The sequence below is a fragment of the Fistularia commersonii genome, chromosome 20 (genome assembly GCF_037954325.1).
Source record: "Fistularia commersonii isolate RoL2024-O1a breed Wild chromosome 20, RoL_Fcom_v1.0, whole genome shotgun sequence".
In the NCBI taxonomy this organism is placed as follows: domain Eukaryota; kingdom Metazoa; phylum Chordata; class Actinopteri; order Syngnathiformes; family Fistulariidae; genus Fistularia; species Fistularia commersonii.
Window position 1 is genome coordinate 1517501 of NC_141303.1, and position 20769 is coordinate 1538269.

Below are 20769 nucleotides of genomic sequence, written 5' to 3' on the forward strand. Positions count from 1 at the left end.
TAATGTATGCGGATTATATGACTAAATTAAAAGTAAAATAACAAATAAACACACATAAATAAGATTAGATGATTATCTTAAAAAAAAAAAGGTTTGAAATTTGAAAAAATCTTCTATTTGATGAGAAATGAGAGTTTGAACGTCTGCATGTGTTTCTGTCCTGTGAATATCAGGCTGAATTCATGACGTGTGAATGAAGGACTTTACAACCTTCAATCTGACGATCAAAATTGTTTTAGTTGCATTTGTTTTAATTATTTGAGTCACAGCGGTTCCATTAAATGTAGTAATTTGTATTTAAAGCTAATGTACTCTTCTCTTCTCCTCCAGCTCTGTAATCACTCTTCTCCCCCTCCGCAAACTCACTCGGCCGTGATCAGAATTATGGATCGGCTCAAATCATCGGGCAACCATCAATTAGCAGACGATTAACAATAAAACGGAAAAAGAGGAACACGGAGGAGGAATTTGCAAGGAAAGCACACACGCTATAGGAAAAACAAAAGAAGAGAAAATTAGGAAATCTATCTTGTAACATGTACATTTTACAGACATTTGCATATATATGTACAAAAATTCACAAAATAACAGAAATATATATATATATATATATATATATATATATATTTTTTTTTTTTTTTTTTTCTCTGTAATTTTTTGAATTTTTGCTAAATAATAGGAGATTTTTGGAATATCATTCAATCATGTAATATACGCCCATTTCACATATATATATATATATATATATGCCACCGTGAGGGTGAATGTCTCTTTTTGAGACAACTGAATGAGCATGAAGTACATATAAAAAGGAAATAAAAAGGAAATATATATATATGTATGTGTATATTTCCTTTTTTGACATTTTTTTCCCCACATTTTTAACACTATTAATTTTTTTTTTTCAACTTTTTGAATCTCCTTGATAAAATAACTACATGTTGGATACATATATCGATGGCTGGAATGCAAAACCTCCTATCTGAAAAAAACACTTTTTTCAAGAGATGAAAAAAACGTTTCATTTGATTATAGTATGATCTTTCATATAGTATGATCTATTTTTCACAGACTTTATATCTATCTTATAATTTAAAAATACATAGCATGTATAGCATTTTTACCACTGACAATGCAGATAAGTGTTTTTTTTCCTCGTTTTTTCTGCTTCATTGTGCACATAGGAGTTTTGTCATGTGACATTAATGTCAAAAGAAAGGGCGAGATTATCTTGCAGAGAGACTGAAAATCATCCCATTTCTCACCATTCAATGCAAAAACCCAAAATCTAAAAATTTGCAGATAGGAGGTTTTGCATTCCAGCCATCGATATGGATAAGTATATTAAATGAATAAATAAATATGAATATGTATAGATACAACAAGACATTTGTATGAGTATATATATATATATATATATATATTTCATTTTTTTGACAATTTTTCCCACATTTTTAATACTACTTTATTTATTTATTTATTTTTCAACTTTTTGAATTTCCTTGATAATATAACTACATATAGTTACATATATGGATAAGTATATTAAATGAAGAAATAAATATGAATATGTGTAGATTTCTAGTGTTTGTCCCGTGAAAGGACAACTAAAATATAGTCATATATACACAACCATACATATATTTTATGTATTTACATATGATAGATATCTGATGATGTACATGCAACATCATCAGATATATATCATATTTATTCCATGTATAAATATGTGCTGTATATGAATGCACATACAGCATACACATGCGTTTATGTATACATAAATACATATATTTGTATATATGTGTGAGTATATCTATATATAGATATATGTACACACACACACACAAGCACACATATGTACCTGGTTGCTATTGGTGTGTGAATGGATGTAAATATATCTATATACTTTATATATATGATATTTAGACAATATATTAAAAGCTGACTTCAGCTGGATTCTGCCTGATTTCCCGGCTGGCAAACATCAGCCGCCGAGCTCGTCTTCGCCGGGAACGAGGCGTCCGAACGAGACCCCGCGGACGACACACACACACACACACACTCACACACCTTTACACGTGACCAAAATCCGCGGCCTCTGTCTAAACAAACACCTCGCTGTTCCCGCGTCGTTGCCCCGGTCGCTATCTGACCCTCGCATCGACACGCCGGCTATCTGATCCCGCCAACCGGGCCGACACGTCGCGGCTCACTCCCTCCGTCCGACGCAGACGGAGATAAGGTTTGATAAAAGCATGTGTGGGGGAAACAGGAGGCGTCATGACGGAAACGGTGAGGTCAGAAGGGGGGGAAGGAAGCGAGGAAGCGAGGAGGGTGTGTGTTAAAAGAAGAATAAACAAGATGTTCTCTGCGAAGATTGAGGTGCTGGTTATCCCCTCCGGCTTGCCGCGTCCTGCCGCCGTGCACAACCAGGGAGCAGCGGGAAATAGGACAAAGGAGCTTCAGTTCTCGCAGCCAGAAGCCCAGATAATATACAACAAAGGTAATTGGAGCTGCCCCCCCAACCCACACACACACACACACATGGGCACACACACACACTGTGATTTTATGTAGTGTGAGGATAATAAGAGCAGCCTTTGAATTGAAGGGCCAGAGGAGCACAGGGAGCGAAAAAGGATGATGTACTTTAATTTTGTATGATGGAGTTGAGGGGGGGGTTTATATGTGTGTGTGTGTGTGTGTGTGTGTGTGTGTGTGTGTGTGAGGAGAGCCATTGTGTCCAATTAGGTAACTATAGAAACATCCCGTCTTCTCCACCGTCGACGTCTCCTCCTCCGCTCTGGATCGCCACGGCCGTTCGACTGCCGCGTCATTTATGGGAGTAATTGTCCCTGGATGCTGGGCCGACCCCCCCCCCCCCTCCTCACACACACACACACACACACACACACACACACACACACTGACGCCAGCCTGTCGAAAGCGGGCCGTCCTTCGATGGAAGTGGGATGAATACGCCGGGGGAGCTGCTTTCAGTCGGCTCCGGCGTTTTTCGCCGTGCGTGAAAAGATTTGTGTATGACTTTTCAAACTCGGGCCGTTATGGAAATCCAGGAATATCGTATTCACCTCCGGAGCGTTTGCTGATGTTTCCTCCTCCCCTCATGTGTGTGTGTGTGTGTGTGTGTGTGTGTGTGTGTGTGTGCGTGATCTCAGCACGGTGTGAAACGTGAAGCGAATGGAGTCTTCATTTCGAATGTAGTTTTCCATGTCAAGTTGCAGTTCCACCCCCGGACACTAGGGGGCAGCGGACTTTACATGCATGTTTGCACAGCTGAGGAGAAATGTGTGACGTGAGATTTGCGTCATTTGTGGGTTCACCGCCGCCGTGGGTCTTCACGGTGGCAACCGGCGGCTCTATTTCCATGGCGATTCTCGTGAACACAGTCAATTTCATGCAGAAATAGAAATCAGGCCTGCAGAGTCTCTGCAGCGACTTAGTAAGTGATCCTTTATCCACCCGGGAGGATGAAGGCGAGATAGAAACAACATAAATGCATAGTTTGCAACCGTTCCGCCTGTCGCAAGTCTCCGGCTTACCTCACGCGCTCCGAAACAACGCAGGAGGTTCGCTGGAGACGCTATTTTGTCCAAATGCGTGGATGTGTTGCACGGATCCCCTTCACAAATCACATGGAGATGCAACCATTCATCTTCTCATTCACACATCTAAGCAACTTAGGGTCCTCCATGAACCTCCTGCATGTTTTTGGAACGCGGGAAGAACGCCACCTTCTCGCCGCGAACTGGAAGCGCTAACTGCTAGCCGCTAGCTGCATCTAAACTACATGAATATGTTTATGTATTCATGACTGAGACGTTAGCGTTGATTTGGTGGAGATAATGGATGGAGCACGTTTCCCAGCATGCTCCCTCGCCCGCTCCCAGCCCGCGTTTCCATGTCAACAGCCTCCCGTTAATGGCCGCTTCAATTATCCGCCTGTTTTCCATACGATTGAACACCTCATGCATTCATGCAGTTGCAAATGTGCGGCTTCTCCGCCTGCAGAAAAAAGGGGTTGCGTGACCTCAAAAGTTCCGAAGCCGGACGTTCGCAGTCACTTCCTGCGGGGACGACAAACTCCCGCCCCCCCAAACAAAAACCAATGTTATTCATCCTCTGGGATTCAGTTTCCACGGAAATATGTGAATAATATACTGCTCAAAACAAATAAAGGGAACACTTGAACAACACAATGTAACTCCAAGTCAATCACACTTGTGTGAAATCATAGTGTCCACTCAGGAAGCAACACAGATTCATTTGGACTTGTTTTAAGGACATTACATCAAAGTTGGATCAGCCTGGAGTTTGTTTTTACACTTTAATTTTGAGTGTGATTCCTAATCCAGACCTCCATGGGTTGATACAATTGATTTCCATGGATCATTTTGGTGTGATTTTGTTGTCGGCACATTCAACTGTGTAAAGAGCAAAGTATTTCATAAGAATATTTCATTCATTTAGATCTAGGATGTGTTTTTTACGTGTTCCCTTTATTTTTTTGAGCAGTGTATATTGAAATAAAACAATAGAAATGGCGGGGGGTCCGGGGATGGTTCGGGGCTCAGAATTACGGCGCCACGGCCCGATGGTGACCCGGAGGCGGAGCTTCTCAGGAGGGGGTAATCAGGGACTCCAGGGATTGATAAAGTCTTCCCGGGCGAGACAGGGAAGCCCCGGCGTGTCGTTGTTAAGGAGGGCGAAAAAAAAAAGAGCTGTCTTGTTAGAGTCCTGCTCGCGGTTTGGTGAAAATCGTCCGGAAAATAAAAATGTAAGGTGCTGCTACGTCGACCTGGAGACAGGAACCGCGGCGCGGCTAAAAGTCTATTTCCTGTCGCTCATTCATTCATTATCTGAACCTGCAGCCGTCACAGGAGGAGGCCTTCAAACCTTCACTTATTCATTCACACTCCATATGGAGACACACAACTGTTCGCCCTCTCATCAATATTGTTATATTATATTATTGTTTAGTTCTAGTTGTGTATTTTTCACTGTTCCTTGATGTTGCCCATCATCATCCCTGCTGTCTGTTGTCTACTTACCTGCTGTCTGTTTATTCATGGATTTTTTTTTTGTCTTGCTATATCCTGTCTTTTGCCTTTCGATTTATATTTAGACTCATATCTATATTCATATTTATTGACCCTTTTTAGCTGTCATGTAATATACCTCCATTTCACAGACATTTGTATGTGTGTGTATATATATATTTCATTTTTTTGACATTTTTTTCCCACATTTTTAACACTATTTATTTTATTTTTTGAAGTTCCTTGATAAAATAACTACATATTAGGTACATATATGGATAAGTATATTAAATGAATAAAAAAATACGAATATGTGTAGACACAACAATCATTTTCCTCGTGTTTGTCCTGTGAAAGGTCCACTTCAATATATTTATATATACACAACCATACATATACTGTATGTATTTATAATACATTTTATAGATATCCGATGATGTAAAAACATCATCATCAGAAATATATCATATTTATTCACCCTTTCATTCACGGGTCATATAGAAACATGGAGCCATTCAGCCTTTCATTTATGCAACAAATAGAGATATAGCGCCATTCAGCCTCTCATTCCCATTTAAAATAAACATCCAACCATTCACCCTCTCATTCTGATGTCATATAAAGACAAGAAAACATTCACCCTCTCATTCGCACATCATATAAAGATATAAAGCCTGACTTCATTATAAAGACAAACAACTATTCACCCTCTCATTTACATTTCATATAGAGACATATAATCATTCACCCTCTCATTCTGATGTCATATAAAGACAAGAAAACCGTTCACCCTCTAATTTCAAACAGACGTCCAACTACTCACCCTCTCATCCAATCATCATTGGAGACATTCACCTATTCATTTATACAACAAAAAAGATATACATCTATTCACCCTCTCATTCCCATTTCAAATAAACATCCAATCATGGACCTTCTCATTTATCCAACACATACAGACATGCAGTTCATGCTCATTCAGTCGTCTCAAATAGAGACATTCACCCTCTCATTTACGCAACACTTATTCATTTAGGCAACAAACCGAGACGTCCAAGCATCGGCAGGTCAAACATGGACATCCAGGCAGCGTCGGGCTTCTTTCGACGCGATCGGACCGGCGCTCTGGGTGAAATCCAGCTCCAGCTGAGGATGAATTGAGTGTCCGATCAGACGTTTTAAGGAAAGACGTCCGGCGGCCTTTACGGCGTTTCACCGGAAGTCAAGCGGCCGGTGGCTTTTCAAAGCGGCGTGCAGGTTTCCCCCATGGCGGCGGCGGCGGCGGCGACAAACACTTTCACGGCGGCTTCACAGAGAATATTACATGACCTATCGGGAGAAAAGAGCGCTCAAACGCCGACGATTTGCCGCGAGATTTCTGCTGTTTCTAGTTCTTGATTCCTCGGCCCGGGACAAATTATTCAAATTAGGCCCCGGTCCTAATTAACATAAATGACACGGCGTGAACAGGGTCCATCGAAAGTGACTAATTCAATTCAATTTGTATTCAAATGAAAAAGGGAAGGCCTTTCGCCCGCAGTTTAACAAGAAATCCGACAGAATATCGGCGCCTTTTCCAGAAACATCCGAGACCACGGGTTAGTTTGTTCATTTTCTGACAAAGGCCTGATTTTCTGAACAATGTTTACGTAACATGTCCCCCCCGGTCATGGCTGAATAATTCACAAATGCACAAATTAATAATAATAGTCTTTCATTCATTATCCATAGCAACTATCCAGCGCTCAGGGTTGCCCGACCCGGCTGTCACTGGATGAGAAGTGGGGTTCACCCCGGATCCGTCACGGGGCCCCGGAAGGAGACGTCCATCTATGCACCCTCTCGTGCACATTTTATATCAATAATTCTCATAGTACATTTTAGTTGAGGCGCCTTATCAATACATTCATAAGTGTATACAGAGACAATATTCATCTAAAAAACAATAAAAGCAGCTGGAATTCAACCAGGACTTTCATGCGACAATAATAATAATGTGAATAATTATAGTGTATATAATGATAATAGTAATGTGAATCATTTTAATAATAATACTAACAACAACAATAATAACTATGATAAGAATGTGAATACTACTACTACTTATAATAGTTATCATAATAATTTGAGTCATAATAATAATAATAATGTGAATAATTTTATTGAAAACACTAACAACAACAACAAAAACAACAATAATAGTAATAATAATAATAATAGTAATAATAATAATAATAATAATAACGTGAATAATGATAGTGTATATAATGATAATAGTAATGTGAATCATTTTAATAATAATGCTCATTACAACAATAACAACAATAATAATAATGTGAATACTACTACTACTTATAATACTGTGAGTCATAATAGTAATAATAATGTGAATAATTTTACTAATAATACTAACAACAACAATGACAAAAACAATAAATTTATTATCATTATTATTATTATTAACAATAATAATAATAATAATAATTATTATTATTATTATTATTATTATAATTATAATGTGAACACTACCCCTACTACTACTTGTAATAATAATAATCTGAATAAAAATAGTAATAATCTGAATAATGTAAGTAATTATTCTAATAATGTGAACAATGATTGTGCAAATAATAATAATGGAAATAATGATGTGAAAAATAATAATAATGCTAAAAATAACAATGTAAAAAAAATTAAATAAAAAGTAATAATAAGAAGAATGCAAAAAATAATGTTAACAATGACAATGTAAATAATAAAAAATACTCATATACATCATTATCTGATGAAAAGATAACAGAAATCTCGGCCAAAGACGTCTCTGCATCTCTGCGTTCGGACCAACTGACCTTTCGGCCGATGCGACGCCGCTCCATAAATAGTTTAACGTGTTTAAGGGGCTCCGTTACGCTCGGCGGCGTCGCTGCGTACGAGCTGCTCATCACGCCGATGAATTCAAGACAAAGCTGGGGAGACAACTCGCATCTCAATGGACTTCCAGGGACTATTTTTGGCGCCAGTAATATTATTTTTCACTCCCCGACAGATAGGAAGTCAGTCTTGATAAGTGTTTGTGAAACCCATTTGCAGTCCACACGGGAGACAGTCCATGCACACACACACACACACACACACACACACACACACACAAACGTGCACGCAGCTGCAGGAAACACACGTAGCTGAATTCGTGTCAGTCGATACGACAGTGCTGAGAAGCCGCCAGAGACCGGGTGGTGGTGGTGGTGATGGTGGTGGTGTGTGTGTGTGTGTGTGTGTGTGTGTGTGTGTGTGTGTGTGTAGAGATGTGGAGGAAGATTAGAGGGAGGAGGTGGGCCGATCAAGAAATTCTCCCCGCCAGCGAACAGAAACACGGCTGGCCCGGTTTCACCGGAAGGCCCGAACCCGCCCATTATCTGCTGGCTCGGTTGTTGTCAGATGCAGGATCATCTACAAGTCTGACAGTCTGTCTGTCTGTGTCTGTCTCACACACACACACACACACACACACACACACACACACACACACACACATACACAGCAAAAATCTTGGGTATGTTACATAATGCATGCGTTATGTACCTGTGCCCTGGAGGGGAGTATGGATGATATGAGGTAAGGGGAGCTATGTGTGTGTCTGTGTGTGTGTGTGTGTGTGTGTGCGTGCATTGGTGTGTGCTCTTCCGCTCTGCCAGCTGCTCCGCCAGCCCTTTAATAACATTCAGCTCTCTGCCCAAACAGCCGCGTTACATAATCGTCATTTCGCTCGCCTAGCGTCGCGCTGAAAAGTCGCTAATGGCTGAGAGACGGTTCAGGAAAGCAGAAAGCGGCGCCTCACCGTGGGGAAAAAAAAACACACCGCATTTTCCCCATTTTTTCACTTTTTTTTTTTGTCCCCGGTCATCATTTGGATGTAAATATGAGTTTGAACCCGCGGGCGTGCGTCTGCCGGCTGCAGCCGCCGCTCGGAGATGACTTCCTTCCCCGCGGATGCATCAGCGCTCGGGCGGCCCTCGGGAACCCGCCGCGTTCCGGCACCTTAAACAGTCTAATTAGCATCGAATGTAATGTTTTCATTTGTGCGGCGCTAATAAAATGGATAACACCCATCCACACGCGCATTCTGGTGTTTCATTATTAATTTGATGGGCTGAAATGTTACACTCGAAGGTGAAGATGGATGACTTTTTGGATCACAAATAGCAGTCGAGCAACAGTTGGGTGTTGTCAAACCCAGCGTTGTATTAATTAAGGATATGATTGACATTAAATCCCAGGGTTGGACGGCGACAAAGCTGTCAGGAAGCGTCGGCGCCGTGGCTGTCCGAGGCAGATGGTCGCCCGGGATGTCCTGACAGAGATGTTAGGATTCCCGGTCGGACGAGTATCAACGACGTCCCGGAGGGCGGCGGCGGGAGCGGGGAGTCCGGAGGGGAAGTAATTATAAATTTAAAAACTCCACTTTTGTAACTGCTGTCACTTTATTTTTTGAGAGACGCGATTTCAACCTGTATGTGCAAAACGCATGGCGGTATTAACCTTGACTTTGACTTGACCTGAGGAAATTCATTCATTCACTCACGTATTGAGTATCTACACAGCTTATCCTGCACTCAGGATACTAAATAATTTCCCAATCCTTGGATCGATAAAGTACATCTCATCTCATCTCTCACACCGGCTGTCGCCGGGCGGGAGGCGGGGTTCACTCTGGACCCGCCGCCGGTCGATCACAGGACCACGTAAACGTACAACAGTGCAGCCAAGGGGAGGCAGGAGAGGCCGTGCCTCACTTGCCAATCTTGGAAAGAAAAAAAAATGTAACGTGAACCAAAATTAAACGGTTATATTTGTCAGTGATTTGCACTATAAAGGTATTTTTCATTTCACTTCGCTTGTTTTGGATTGTTGTGTTTTCAAAATGGCTGGATTTTCACGTTTACAGTTCACGAGAAGAGACGTGCGGTGAGGCAGCCGACTGTCGAGCCTCAACGTTGATTGAGAAATGACAGCTAACTGCTAGCATACTCTGCACTAAGACTGTATTGCTGTCTCCTTATGTCGCTATTAAAATGTTGAAACACTTTTGCTGCATGAACTAGTGCTGTATGTAAGGTACTAGTGTCTGGTGCTGAGCGCTAATAAAATGGCTGCAAAGAGCTACAAAGTGAGGCACGCAGTTCTCCTGCCTCACGGTAGGTGGTGCTGGTGATTGCAGGGATTCTTCCTCTCTGCAGAATACAGTGACACTAAACTCAAGTTAGCAAGTCAAGCGCAGCCATCCATTTACCTTTTTCTTCTCCTTCTTGTAAATCTGATTGCGATAAAATCAGCGCCTCACCTTCATGAACCTCACCGCTCATCACTGAAATTCCCGCCTCATAAAGAGACGTCCACTCGTCCACTCGTTCATTCTCTGGACTTTTTAAAGTCTTTGATAAACCTCCATCATGTATTTGGACCGTTGGAGGAACCCGGAGAACTTTGAGGAACCCCGTGGAGACACGTGGAGAACATGGAGCTCCATGCAGAAAGGCCCCCGTGCTGGGAATCCAACTAGGGACCTTCTAGCTGTGAGGCGGAGGCGCTAACCTCTGCGCCCACATGAAAATATATCAACTCAATCACCATTACTCCAGGCCGGGGCTGATTTACGTGTAAAAAAAACAATTAAATACAGTGATATTTCACAGATATTGTTGCAATGTAATACATTTTTAATGGAAAATTCATTTTCGCCGAGGCGATTTTTCATCTGGATTTATTTATTTATGACGAAATGTTTTGATGCGTTTGACCTTGAGAGACAAATAAATAAATAAACTGCATCTCCCGCAACCGGCGGTGGAGAATGTGAGTCACTCTGGTCTCGGAGAGATTTCACCAAGGTCAATAACAACTAACTCAAGTTGCCTGGATTCTGCTTCCGTTCGACCCCGGCGGTCTGGATATTGTACTTGGGAAATATCTTGATGTTTTGACGATGAGCTATCGCAGATAGTGGGCGCCGCCGTAACTTTTAAGCTTGAAATAAACACAGAATAATAAAATAAAATAAACAAACCAGCAAAAAAAAAAATGCCTGTGGTTGAAGTATCTTGCTCTGTCGGGTGTCTTGAATCACCCGGAGTTGTATGCTCCGGTTTTCCCCCTGCCCCGGACAACTGGCAGCCGAGTGAAAGCGTATTTATTTTTATTTTTCTGCCGCCTGACCTTCATGAGCCCCGGGTGACTGACACCGGACTCTTTTGTCCGGTGAATAACTACGCAGTTCGTGTCGGACGAGCGGTGGCGGCGGCGGCGGCTGGGATAGCGCAACGTTGCACGGATAATCCCGGCGCGCTTTGTTAAAGCGAAACTTAAAAATTCATTCATTCATTTTCCATAACGCTTATCCTGCACTCAGGGTCGCTGGCAGGGCGGTTCGATCTCGTACGGAATAGGTGTCGAACTCGTGGCTCGCGGGCTAAAGTTGGACCGCAGTGAAATTCTACTGGGCCCGCGAAGCCAAACCACATGACTATTAGCGCTGGTATTCCTATTAGCCTCTGTACTAGCTTCTGTAGCGCTAATACTACAAATCCCAGAATGCTCTGCTGGTGTTTTGGCGCGAAAATTACGACAGGACCCATAAACGGCCTCTCCTGTGTTGACAGTAGTCATAGCAACCGAATGCTAATGCTAGCACCCTGCCAAAAATGGCAAAAGAAAGGCAGAATTACAGCCTGAGCTAGAATTATCATTTTCTTTATGCACTTTTTCTTGCTACTCCAATACATGGGCTCGAATGGTCACACATTCATTCAATGATTTTATGATAAGTTAATTGGTTAATTATTGTTATTTTATTTTAATATTTATTATTAGCCTGTGGAAAAAGGTTACTGTTGAAATTCAATTCAGAAGGCTACAAATAAAAAGAGACATATCATTTTTATTCATTTTTTATTTAAGAAATTAATGCCATTGATGTGTTTTTACTTTCAAGATTCAAAGTGTTTATTGTCAAATGTACATAAATACTTTGAATCTTGAATCACATCAATGGCAGTCATTGAATTTCAAGTTTGCATGTGTGTAATATTAGGTTATATATTGTATAATAGTAAGCTTTGCTTGTTCCATATTCAGTTTTTAAGCAAAACTTGTTTGGGTCCATCTGAGGAGGTTCATTGTTCCATCTGGAGGAAGATTTTCCTTCAATAAATATCAATATTGGCCCGTGACTTTGTCCCAGTTTGGAATTTCGGCCCACTGTATATTTGAGTTTGACGCCCCTGACATACAGAGACATACAACAATTCACCTTCTCTTTCACACTTCTGGACAATTTCGGGTCTCCAGTGAACTTCCTGCTTGTTCGGACTGCAGGAGGAACCCGGAGAACCCTGGAGAACATGGAGACTCCAACATCCTCGCTATGAGGCGGAAGCGCGAACCACTGCGCCATTCGGAAAAAATAAACTGTCTGAAAATAAATAAAGCGGGGTTGTAAAGTTGATGCCTGGCTGCGAGTGTTTTATTCATCGTCTGATTCAAATGAGACCGTTGACGGAAGCTTACGGATAGAATTCATGACCTGCGTTCTGACAGCCGCGCTCTGAATTAGTAAATAGGTTTCCTTCCTAAATATGCTCAAATTTGTACAGGAAAAATCAGCAGCTGCGTGTGTGTGTGTGTGTGTGTGTGTGTGTGTGTGTGTGTGTGTGTGAGGTGACGTGGAGATGGTAAAAGCAGTGAGCGGAGCTTATTCATGAATGCAGAAGAAGATGGTGCATCTGTGCGAACGATATGATGTGAATGTTTGGTCGATAAATCCTGCGTGCTCATTGGTCGAGAGTTCATCCTTTCACGCGCGGCGATGGCGAAGGCGCTAACAGGACCGTCCGGCGCAATTTGGGTGTTTCGGCAAAGGGATGTCCTTCTCCTGAAGGACATCGGAGAATCAGGAGAAAGCAAAAAAAAAAAAAAAATCCTGCCGCTGATTTAATCGTCTAATTTAAAACGTGTCGAATGAAAGTGCGGCGAATTAAAAACAGCAAAATAATGAATTTGGTTTAAACGTGCCACCGATGACAGGAGCTTCTTTCCAAATCGGTCCAGCGGCTGATGATTAGCCGATTGCTAAGTCGGCGGTCAGAAGCTGCATTTCTAACTGATTTTTTGAGAAAATGCCGAGAAGCGTCTTGTAAATAAACGCTTCCGTCTCACAGCGAGGAGGTCCTTTCAAACCCAAATGTGTGGATGGTTGCATTTCTCGATATGGCGAATGAATGAGAGGGTGAATAATTCATGTCTCTGGCACGAGAATGAGCGAATGAGGGTGAATGTTTATTTATGAGTGCATATAAAAGAAGAAAAAACAGGCAGTCAGGAATGGCTGCTGGATCAAAGTATCGACTGGGTAGAGGTTTGAAAATTTGCACGAGTTCTCCAAAAACAACGATCATTTAAAATAGAGTAAATACATATTTTCTAGCATGAGGTTTTGAGCAAACATAAACACTAAAAATATCTTTTACAACCCATTAAGCTCGATGGAGCTCCAGGTGTTGCTCTGCAGTACCAAACATGTTTTTGGTGAGCATCTGAGGAAAAGCCTGTTTGCAGATGACATTGTGATCTGTAGTGAGAGCGGAGAACAGGTTGGGGAACATCTAGAGAGGTGGAGGTATGCTCTGGAAAGGAGAGGAATGAAGGTTAGTCGCAGCAAGACACAATATGTGTGAATGAGAGGAACCCGGGGGAACGGTGAGGCTACAGGGAGTGGAGATCAAGAAGTTGGATTTTAAGTATTGGGGTCAACAGGCCAGAGCAACAGAGAGTGTGGAAAAGGGGTGAAGAAACCGGTTCAAGCAGGTCGGAATGGGTGGAGAAAAGTGTCAGGGGTACGAAGAGATAGAAGACTATCAGCCAGAATGAAAGGAAAGGTGGACAAGACAGTGGTGAGACCAGTGTTGATGTATGGACTAGAAACTGTTACAATGACCAAAAGACAGGAGTCAGAGCTGGAGGTCACAGAGATGAAGATGTTGAGGTTCTCTTTGGGAGTGACCAGGATGGAGAGGATCAGGAAGGAGTCCATCAGAGGGACGCCCCCTGTTAGATGTTTTGGAGAGAAGGTCAGAGAAGCCAATATATTGGTAGACGGATGCTGGAGTTGGAGGTCTAGAGGAAGACCAAGGAGGAGATTTATGGATATGAAGGTAGTTTGTGTGAGAGAGGAGGATCCAAAGAAAAGGGTTAGATGGAGAAGGTTGATTTGCTGTGCTGACCCCTGAAGGGAAAACCCCAGAGGAAGAGAACAATTTGTCACAGGGGTGCAGGACATGTATGACCTAGAAAACATGATTACTGAGACGGTTTGGACACAAATGCTCCTCTGTTCTTGTCCAAACCATGGTAAAGATCCGGGTAGAAGGTTGCTGAAGGTGGAGCTGCCAGGCAGGAGGTCAAGAGGAGGACCAAAGAGAAGATGTATGTACGTAGTCAGAGACGATATGAGGTTAGCTGGTGTGAGAGAGGAAGATCCAGAGAATAGGGTTAGATGGAGAGCGTGGATTCCCTGTGGCGACCCCTGAAGGGAAAAGCCCAAAGAAGAAGATCTGAAGAAGAGCGTATGTTTGCCTGAAACATGACGCTAGAATACATTTTCTTTACTCTATGTCAAACAAATTCTTTATTTTTGGAGCACTCTTGGTGTGCAGATTGTTTCCAAAACTTTATTCCGTACATGACTATATAACATGAATGAGTGAATTATGGCTGTATGTTTCTATGTGACTGAACGTATGCATGAATTGTTACGTGGCCTTGTGATTGGCGGCCTCTCCAGCCAATAACAGCTAGCTATACAGGCTTCAGCCCCGCCCCCGCGACCCCGAAAGCACTTCAATGAATGAATATCCATCTGCTTCTTTGAGTTCATCGACATACCGGACCAGATTTGCCAGGGATGAAGCATCTGAGGAGATGTAACCACCTGGAGGAAAACACTGCAAAACCATTACATGTTGCTAATTGCATCTCCCACCTTGCAACCCGTTAGGAACCGAACAGGACAAACTCCGGCCTTCGTCTTTAAAGAATTCTCTTCTAATCTTGCGGCAAAGCTAATTTGACATTTCATTTGCAGCAGAGCGGGTCCGGTATAAGGGGATTTAATCAAAATTAGAGAATCTAACCGCTTAGAGGAAACGGGAAAATAACCAGAAATCACACGAGGAGAGATTTCCTTGCTTGTCAGATGAGTCGCACGGAAACACAATGGTTTAATCAGTTTCTCTTTGTTTGGGTAGGGGGTTGTAATATAACTGTTTTTCCATTTCACTTCCTGGTGCAGCGATAACACGACAATAAAAAGCTCGATCACAAGGGCCGGACAAGATAAATGCGACGAAGCCTTCCTGAAATAAAGTAGCAAGTTTAAATAAAGTACCGCGAGGCATTAGATTAAACTTCGCAAAACTCTCCCTTCCTTCAAATTGCCCTCAGACTGACAATTAGAAAGGAACCAGAAGTACGTGCGGTGTATGCTGCGAAGCTAAATCATAAAATAAAAAAGAAAAAAAAAGGAAAAGTCCCGGCGATATTCTTAGCGGTGAGGTCATTTGCAGCGGCGGGAGGAAAAGACAAATCGAGGCAAAATGCCTTTGTTTTCGCTCGTGAAGATTAAAAGGCGTTGCTTTCAGATGAATAATTACACCCGTGTTGCAACGTGTGACTTTTTTCCATTTTTGGTAACATTGCTAATATAATAAATAAATGGAACATTAATATTTATAACTTTTTTTTTTTTTTTTTTTCGGGGGTCCTGAAAAAAGAACAATTAAGCTCGTGGTGAGTGATTCTGTTTTGAAATGAGAATAATTAATGAGAGGAAAAGGGACCTCGCAACGGGAGCTGACAATCGCTAGCTGGTAAATACCGGTTTAAACAAGTAACGGCATCTCTCGTTCCGCAACGCCGACGATCACACGGTAACGAGCGGTACACCCTTTTCCACTGCGGGTGGTTAAGTGTTTCGGAGGAGACAAAGTGAAAATTCCGGGCTACGCAAGAAGAGGAAGCACACAAGGAGTGTCAGCGTCCATGGTAAGGTTCATCAGAGGGCCTGGATCGGAGTGTCCGATGGGTCGCGGTTGGATTCAGGAGGAGTTGCGATGTTTCCGTCCCTGACTGGAGGTCCTGGAGGGAGCGTGGGAGTTCTCCCAACCGGTCTACATGTGCTTTGTGGACTTGGAGAAGGCATACAACCGTGTCCGTTGGCATACCGGACCCTCTTGTAAGGGCAGTTCGGCCCCGGTATGACCGGGGTCAGATCCTGGTCTGCATTACCGGCACCTGAAGGCTGGACTCCACAGTCGGTCTAGTCATAACCTTTTGGACAGAATTTCTAGGCGTAGCTGTCAAGGGGGATTCTGTTTTGCGGCCTCCAGACGGGGACTCTGCTTTTCTGCAGGTGATCCTGTAGGCTCCAACATTGTGATGAGACTCGGGCTTCCAAATATGAGGCCACTGTCCACAGATAAGACAAGGTGGACCACCCTTTCCGGCTCCGAGATAAGAGCCTGCCCCAAGTGAAGGGGTTTAGGCACCTTGGAAAGTTCACAAGTGAGGGGACAATGGAGCTTCTGCATCGGTCTACTGTGGTAAAAAAGAAGCCAAAAGCGAATGATGTACTGGTCCATCTAGGTTCCAAGCCTCATCTGTGGTCGTGAACTGACGGTATTGACCAATAGAAAATGGATCCCGGATACAAACGACCGAGAAGAGTTTCCTCTGCAAGTTGTCCGAGAAAGGCAAAGAGGCCATCTGGGAGGGTCTCAGAGGAGAACTACTAGTCCTGCTCTAGAGGAGCCAGAAGAAGTGGCTCGGGCATCTGGACGCCTCCTGGATGCCTCCCTGGGGGCAGTGGACCCAGGTCACGCCGGACGGACCAAGTTCCTCGGGTCAACCTCGGAACGCTTCAGGATTCCCACAGAAGAGCTGGACAAAGTGGGCGGAGTGAGGGAACTCTTGGTCTCTCTTGGTCTCCCGCAAGACAACCCAGATAGAGCTGCAGAAAATGGATGGCTGGACAGATGGATGGATGCTCTGGTAAGTGTGAAACCTGCAGAAGCTGCACGTCCTTCGAGCTGTGAAAACAGTCCGCCTCCGATTGGGTTTTGAATTCAGACGCAAAATTCTGAGCACCGGGTCCAGTGTGACTCCGCCGCTGTGCACGAGTGACTTTCTTTGCTTCAGCTGCGAAAAAAATCTAAATTATTACGAATTATATTATTAAATTTGATTAGTGTCAAATAAAAGCTTTCTCTTATCGCCATGAGTTGCCAGTCAGACTTATTGGCCTGTATCTGTTTCCCCATTATTTCCTTTTAATGCAAATTGTTGGTGCCTTGACTCCAATTAATTGCTACCCCGTGTTCAGTGACTACTAACAAGTTCCGCTCTCACATTTTGCCCGTATGAAATGGGATTTCTGACGCGCCTCGAACAAAGGACCACGCTTGCGTCGTGTAGCGAGGTCAGTCCATAAACACCTTATTAATACGAAAGCCTCGGGTTTCAGGAATATACAACAAAACATTAATTCTGACCGGAAAAAACTTGGACGTGGTCAAATATAAAAGATAACTACCTTGCTAATAACGTCTAATAACATCCGAATCTCAGCTCATTGAAAAGACGATTCACGAGGGCCGAAGATTGTTTCTTTTTTTTTTTTCCACATTATGGCCCTGACAGTCTTAAACGAGCCGGCTAGTTCAGTTTTGGGAGGTACAAATTACAGCTCAGTAAATTACAAGCAGAAGGGATGGAGCGGTGGACGTGAGGCTGATCCATGCTCATGTTAACAGGTCAAACGGCATCAAATGTCCCTGCCCACGTGTCCTTCCCATTTGCTTTACATTGCCATTGGTTGTGATGCAACACGTCCACTAGAGGGCAGTGCAGAGTCCCCTTCCAAGTTCCGATGTAAACGATAGCCTCTTTTTGCCTTTTCGGACACAAGTATGTGCAAGGGGTCAGTGGAGGAACAAGGTACAGTGGGCCTCAGTTCCTAGAACCACTGTAGCACCGACAGCAGGGTCCATTGGAACTCGTGTGACATAATTGTTGGAACTCATTACCAGATACCCCTTGCAGATTGCGGAGAGACATTATTTTAACTATGGCAGTCACTGGTCAGCTGTTTTCTTGGGACAAAATGGACAGAGCCCAATGAGGTCCAAGCCCTTCTGGCCTCCTACACCACACAGGGGTTTCAAGGAACATCAAGTCCAGAGTTAGCTAACGGCTAACAGGGTTCTTCCCCCGCCATGCAGAACATGTTCCAAACGCTTGCGTCACTGGAAACAATCTATTTCCTACCCCTACCCTGGTCCCTGACTGCGTGTGGAAAAGCAAAACTGAAAGGTTCCTCCATAGAAAGGCTGAAACCAAATTCAAGCTGGATGGCTTTTAGAGTTTTGGACAAGGTGTTTTGTTGAAAAGAAAGTGACGCAAAAAGAGTTAGCAGAGCAGATGGTGGCGGTCTGGGCGGTCGATACAATCGTGACGGACGGAGAATACTTCTCCCTGGTTACACAAACGCCAACTAGAACTTCATCTTAGTTGGTTGCACTTGAGCATACCGCAACTGGAGCATACCGCGCAACCTCCCCGTCGCCTTCCGATGGTACTGCTCTGTTTGCTGTTTTAGGGTACGTATCCGCGAGCTTCCCGCAAAAAAACAGGACACACCGGAAACAAATGCAGAGGACGGACGGAAGGCTCCGAGTCTTACCTATCATGGGTGATTCGATGAAGCTCCAGGTGTTGCTCTGCGGTATGTAAGACTGCAGGACGCCGGCCGACCGACCGGCCTCGTTCACGCCCCCGAACACGTACACCTTGCCGCCGCACACCGTGGCCGCCGCTGAGTGGACCGGCTTGGGCAGCGGCGACACCGTCTCCCACTGGTTGGTGATGGTGTCGTACCTGGAAGGAGAAAAACATCAGGATAGGAGCGACGTCTTGGGAAATGTCGTCAGGAAAACACGGCGCGGTATAAATCAACCAGAAACAAGATGGAGTCGGGAAAACGCTCGTGTTTAACAAAGCCTTGATGGGGAGTCTCTTAATTAGTCACCGAACCCCTAATGATTCATCAACTTCTCCGAGGTTCAGTCAGTCATTCACGCCCGGATACACACACACACACACACACACACAAACACACACATAATTCAGCGAGCGCCCGGATTATAACGTTCCCATTGCTCTGATTTCATTGCAAAACGCTCGTTTTGGCTGCGGGGCTGACAGATATAATTAGCAAAATGCCTCCACCACCAGGGAAGATGAAAAAGACCAACCATTACATACAATGACAGCAATTAAAGCAATTACACAAAGCAACATATGTTGGGAGCTACAAGCCATTAGTCTCCAGAGTTGGGCTGCGTGTCAGCGCTGAGCTTTTGGACCTTCCTCGCCGAGCCCGCTTTGGCAGGGAGTCCGACGCCGGGGCCCAAAACCTCCGCCGACCCTTCCTGGCAGAGGCGGATGAAAAGGGACGGACGCGACGGACCCGGCCGAAGAACAAGACGCCGGCTCGCGGGACGGCGCCGCTGTCAGCGCCGGTCTGGATGATTCTCAAATTTGCATTTGCTGTGCTTTGGGTTTGTTTTTGAGGCGCGCCCGTGTTTTACATACGCACGCTTTTTGCCCTGTGGCTCTATTAGCGCGTTGTGTTAGCGGTGTAATCCCGTGTCCGCGGGCCGCTGATCAAAGCGGCGGCGCCGACAGCCTTCCAGCTGGAGGAGGCCTCATTAAAGTGCAACAAAACCCATTCCAGGATTTTTTGATTAAAACACACGTCCATTCAGACGAACACAAGGCTTCTGAATCAAGGTTGTCTTTTTGTTCTGCGTGAAAAAAAAAAAAAAATCACCTTTACATGAAACCCCCCTCTTTCCTCCTCCCCGGACAACAAACCTTCCACTTCAAAAAAAAAAAAAAACAAACTCAAACTGTCACTAAAAGCTAATTAATTTAACGTCTGAATTTCCCAGCGAGGTCAATGACATCCGTCGGTGGCGGCGCCAAATCTTCAGCTGAGCGCAGCTGCCTCTGATTTGCTTCGAAACCTTCAATTCTGGAATATTCAGGCGCCTCCTCGCTGCAACTTCCGTTTTAATTTTATGGCAGGCTGAATTTAAATGAAACCCGCGGCTTCCCGAACGACGGCCGGCAGATAAAGCGTCGGCCGAGTGCAGGTGAATTAACCTTTGGGAATATTCTCTTTGGGTGCCCGGTAACGTCCTTGGCGACAGCTGCCGAGGGTTTAAATCGACTGGCAGGCTGAGGAAGTGGTGACACGGGAGACATTTTGGGGCGAGGTGGTTCGGAGACGCTCAGAGTGCCAATTAGCGCTGATTAAGTGCACACACACACACACACACACACTCCGACATCCGGTGGAGTAACCGAACCCCGCAGAGAAAGACGCGCCTCTCATTCTCCGGCGGACGTAATTACCCCTCGGATCGCATTTGCGGAGGTTCATAAATTTATAGGTCAAACGCCGCTGAGCGCCGCTGATTATGGACAGGCGAGAGGCAGACGGAAGCACCGGCAACAGCTGCTCCAGACGAGAACGTATCAAAGAAACATCAAGGAGACTACGTTCTGCTTGTGGCGGGGGTTTGCTGCACGACGGGGG

General features: G+C 44.0%; 1 protein-coding gene across 2 annotated transcripts in view; it reads right to left on the reverse strand.

The window, feature by feature from the left end:
* klhl29 (kelch-like family member 29) overlaps positions 1-20769 on the reverse strand; it is a 414899-nt gene that overhangs the window by 12613 nt on the left and 381517 nt on the right. For both annotated transcript variants that reach the window (XM_086166945.1, XM_086166946.1), the window contains exon 14: positions 18850-19043. In XM_086166945.1, coding sequence (XP_086023071.1) covers positions 18850-19043 — 194 coding nt within the window. The remainder of the gene's footprint in view (positions 1-18849; positions 19044-20769) is intronic.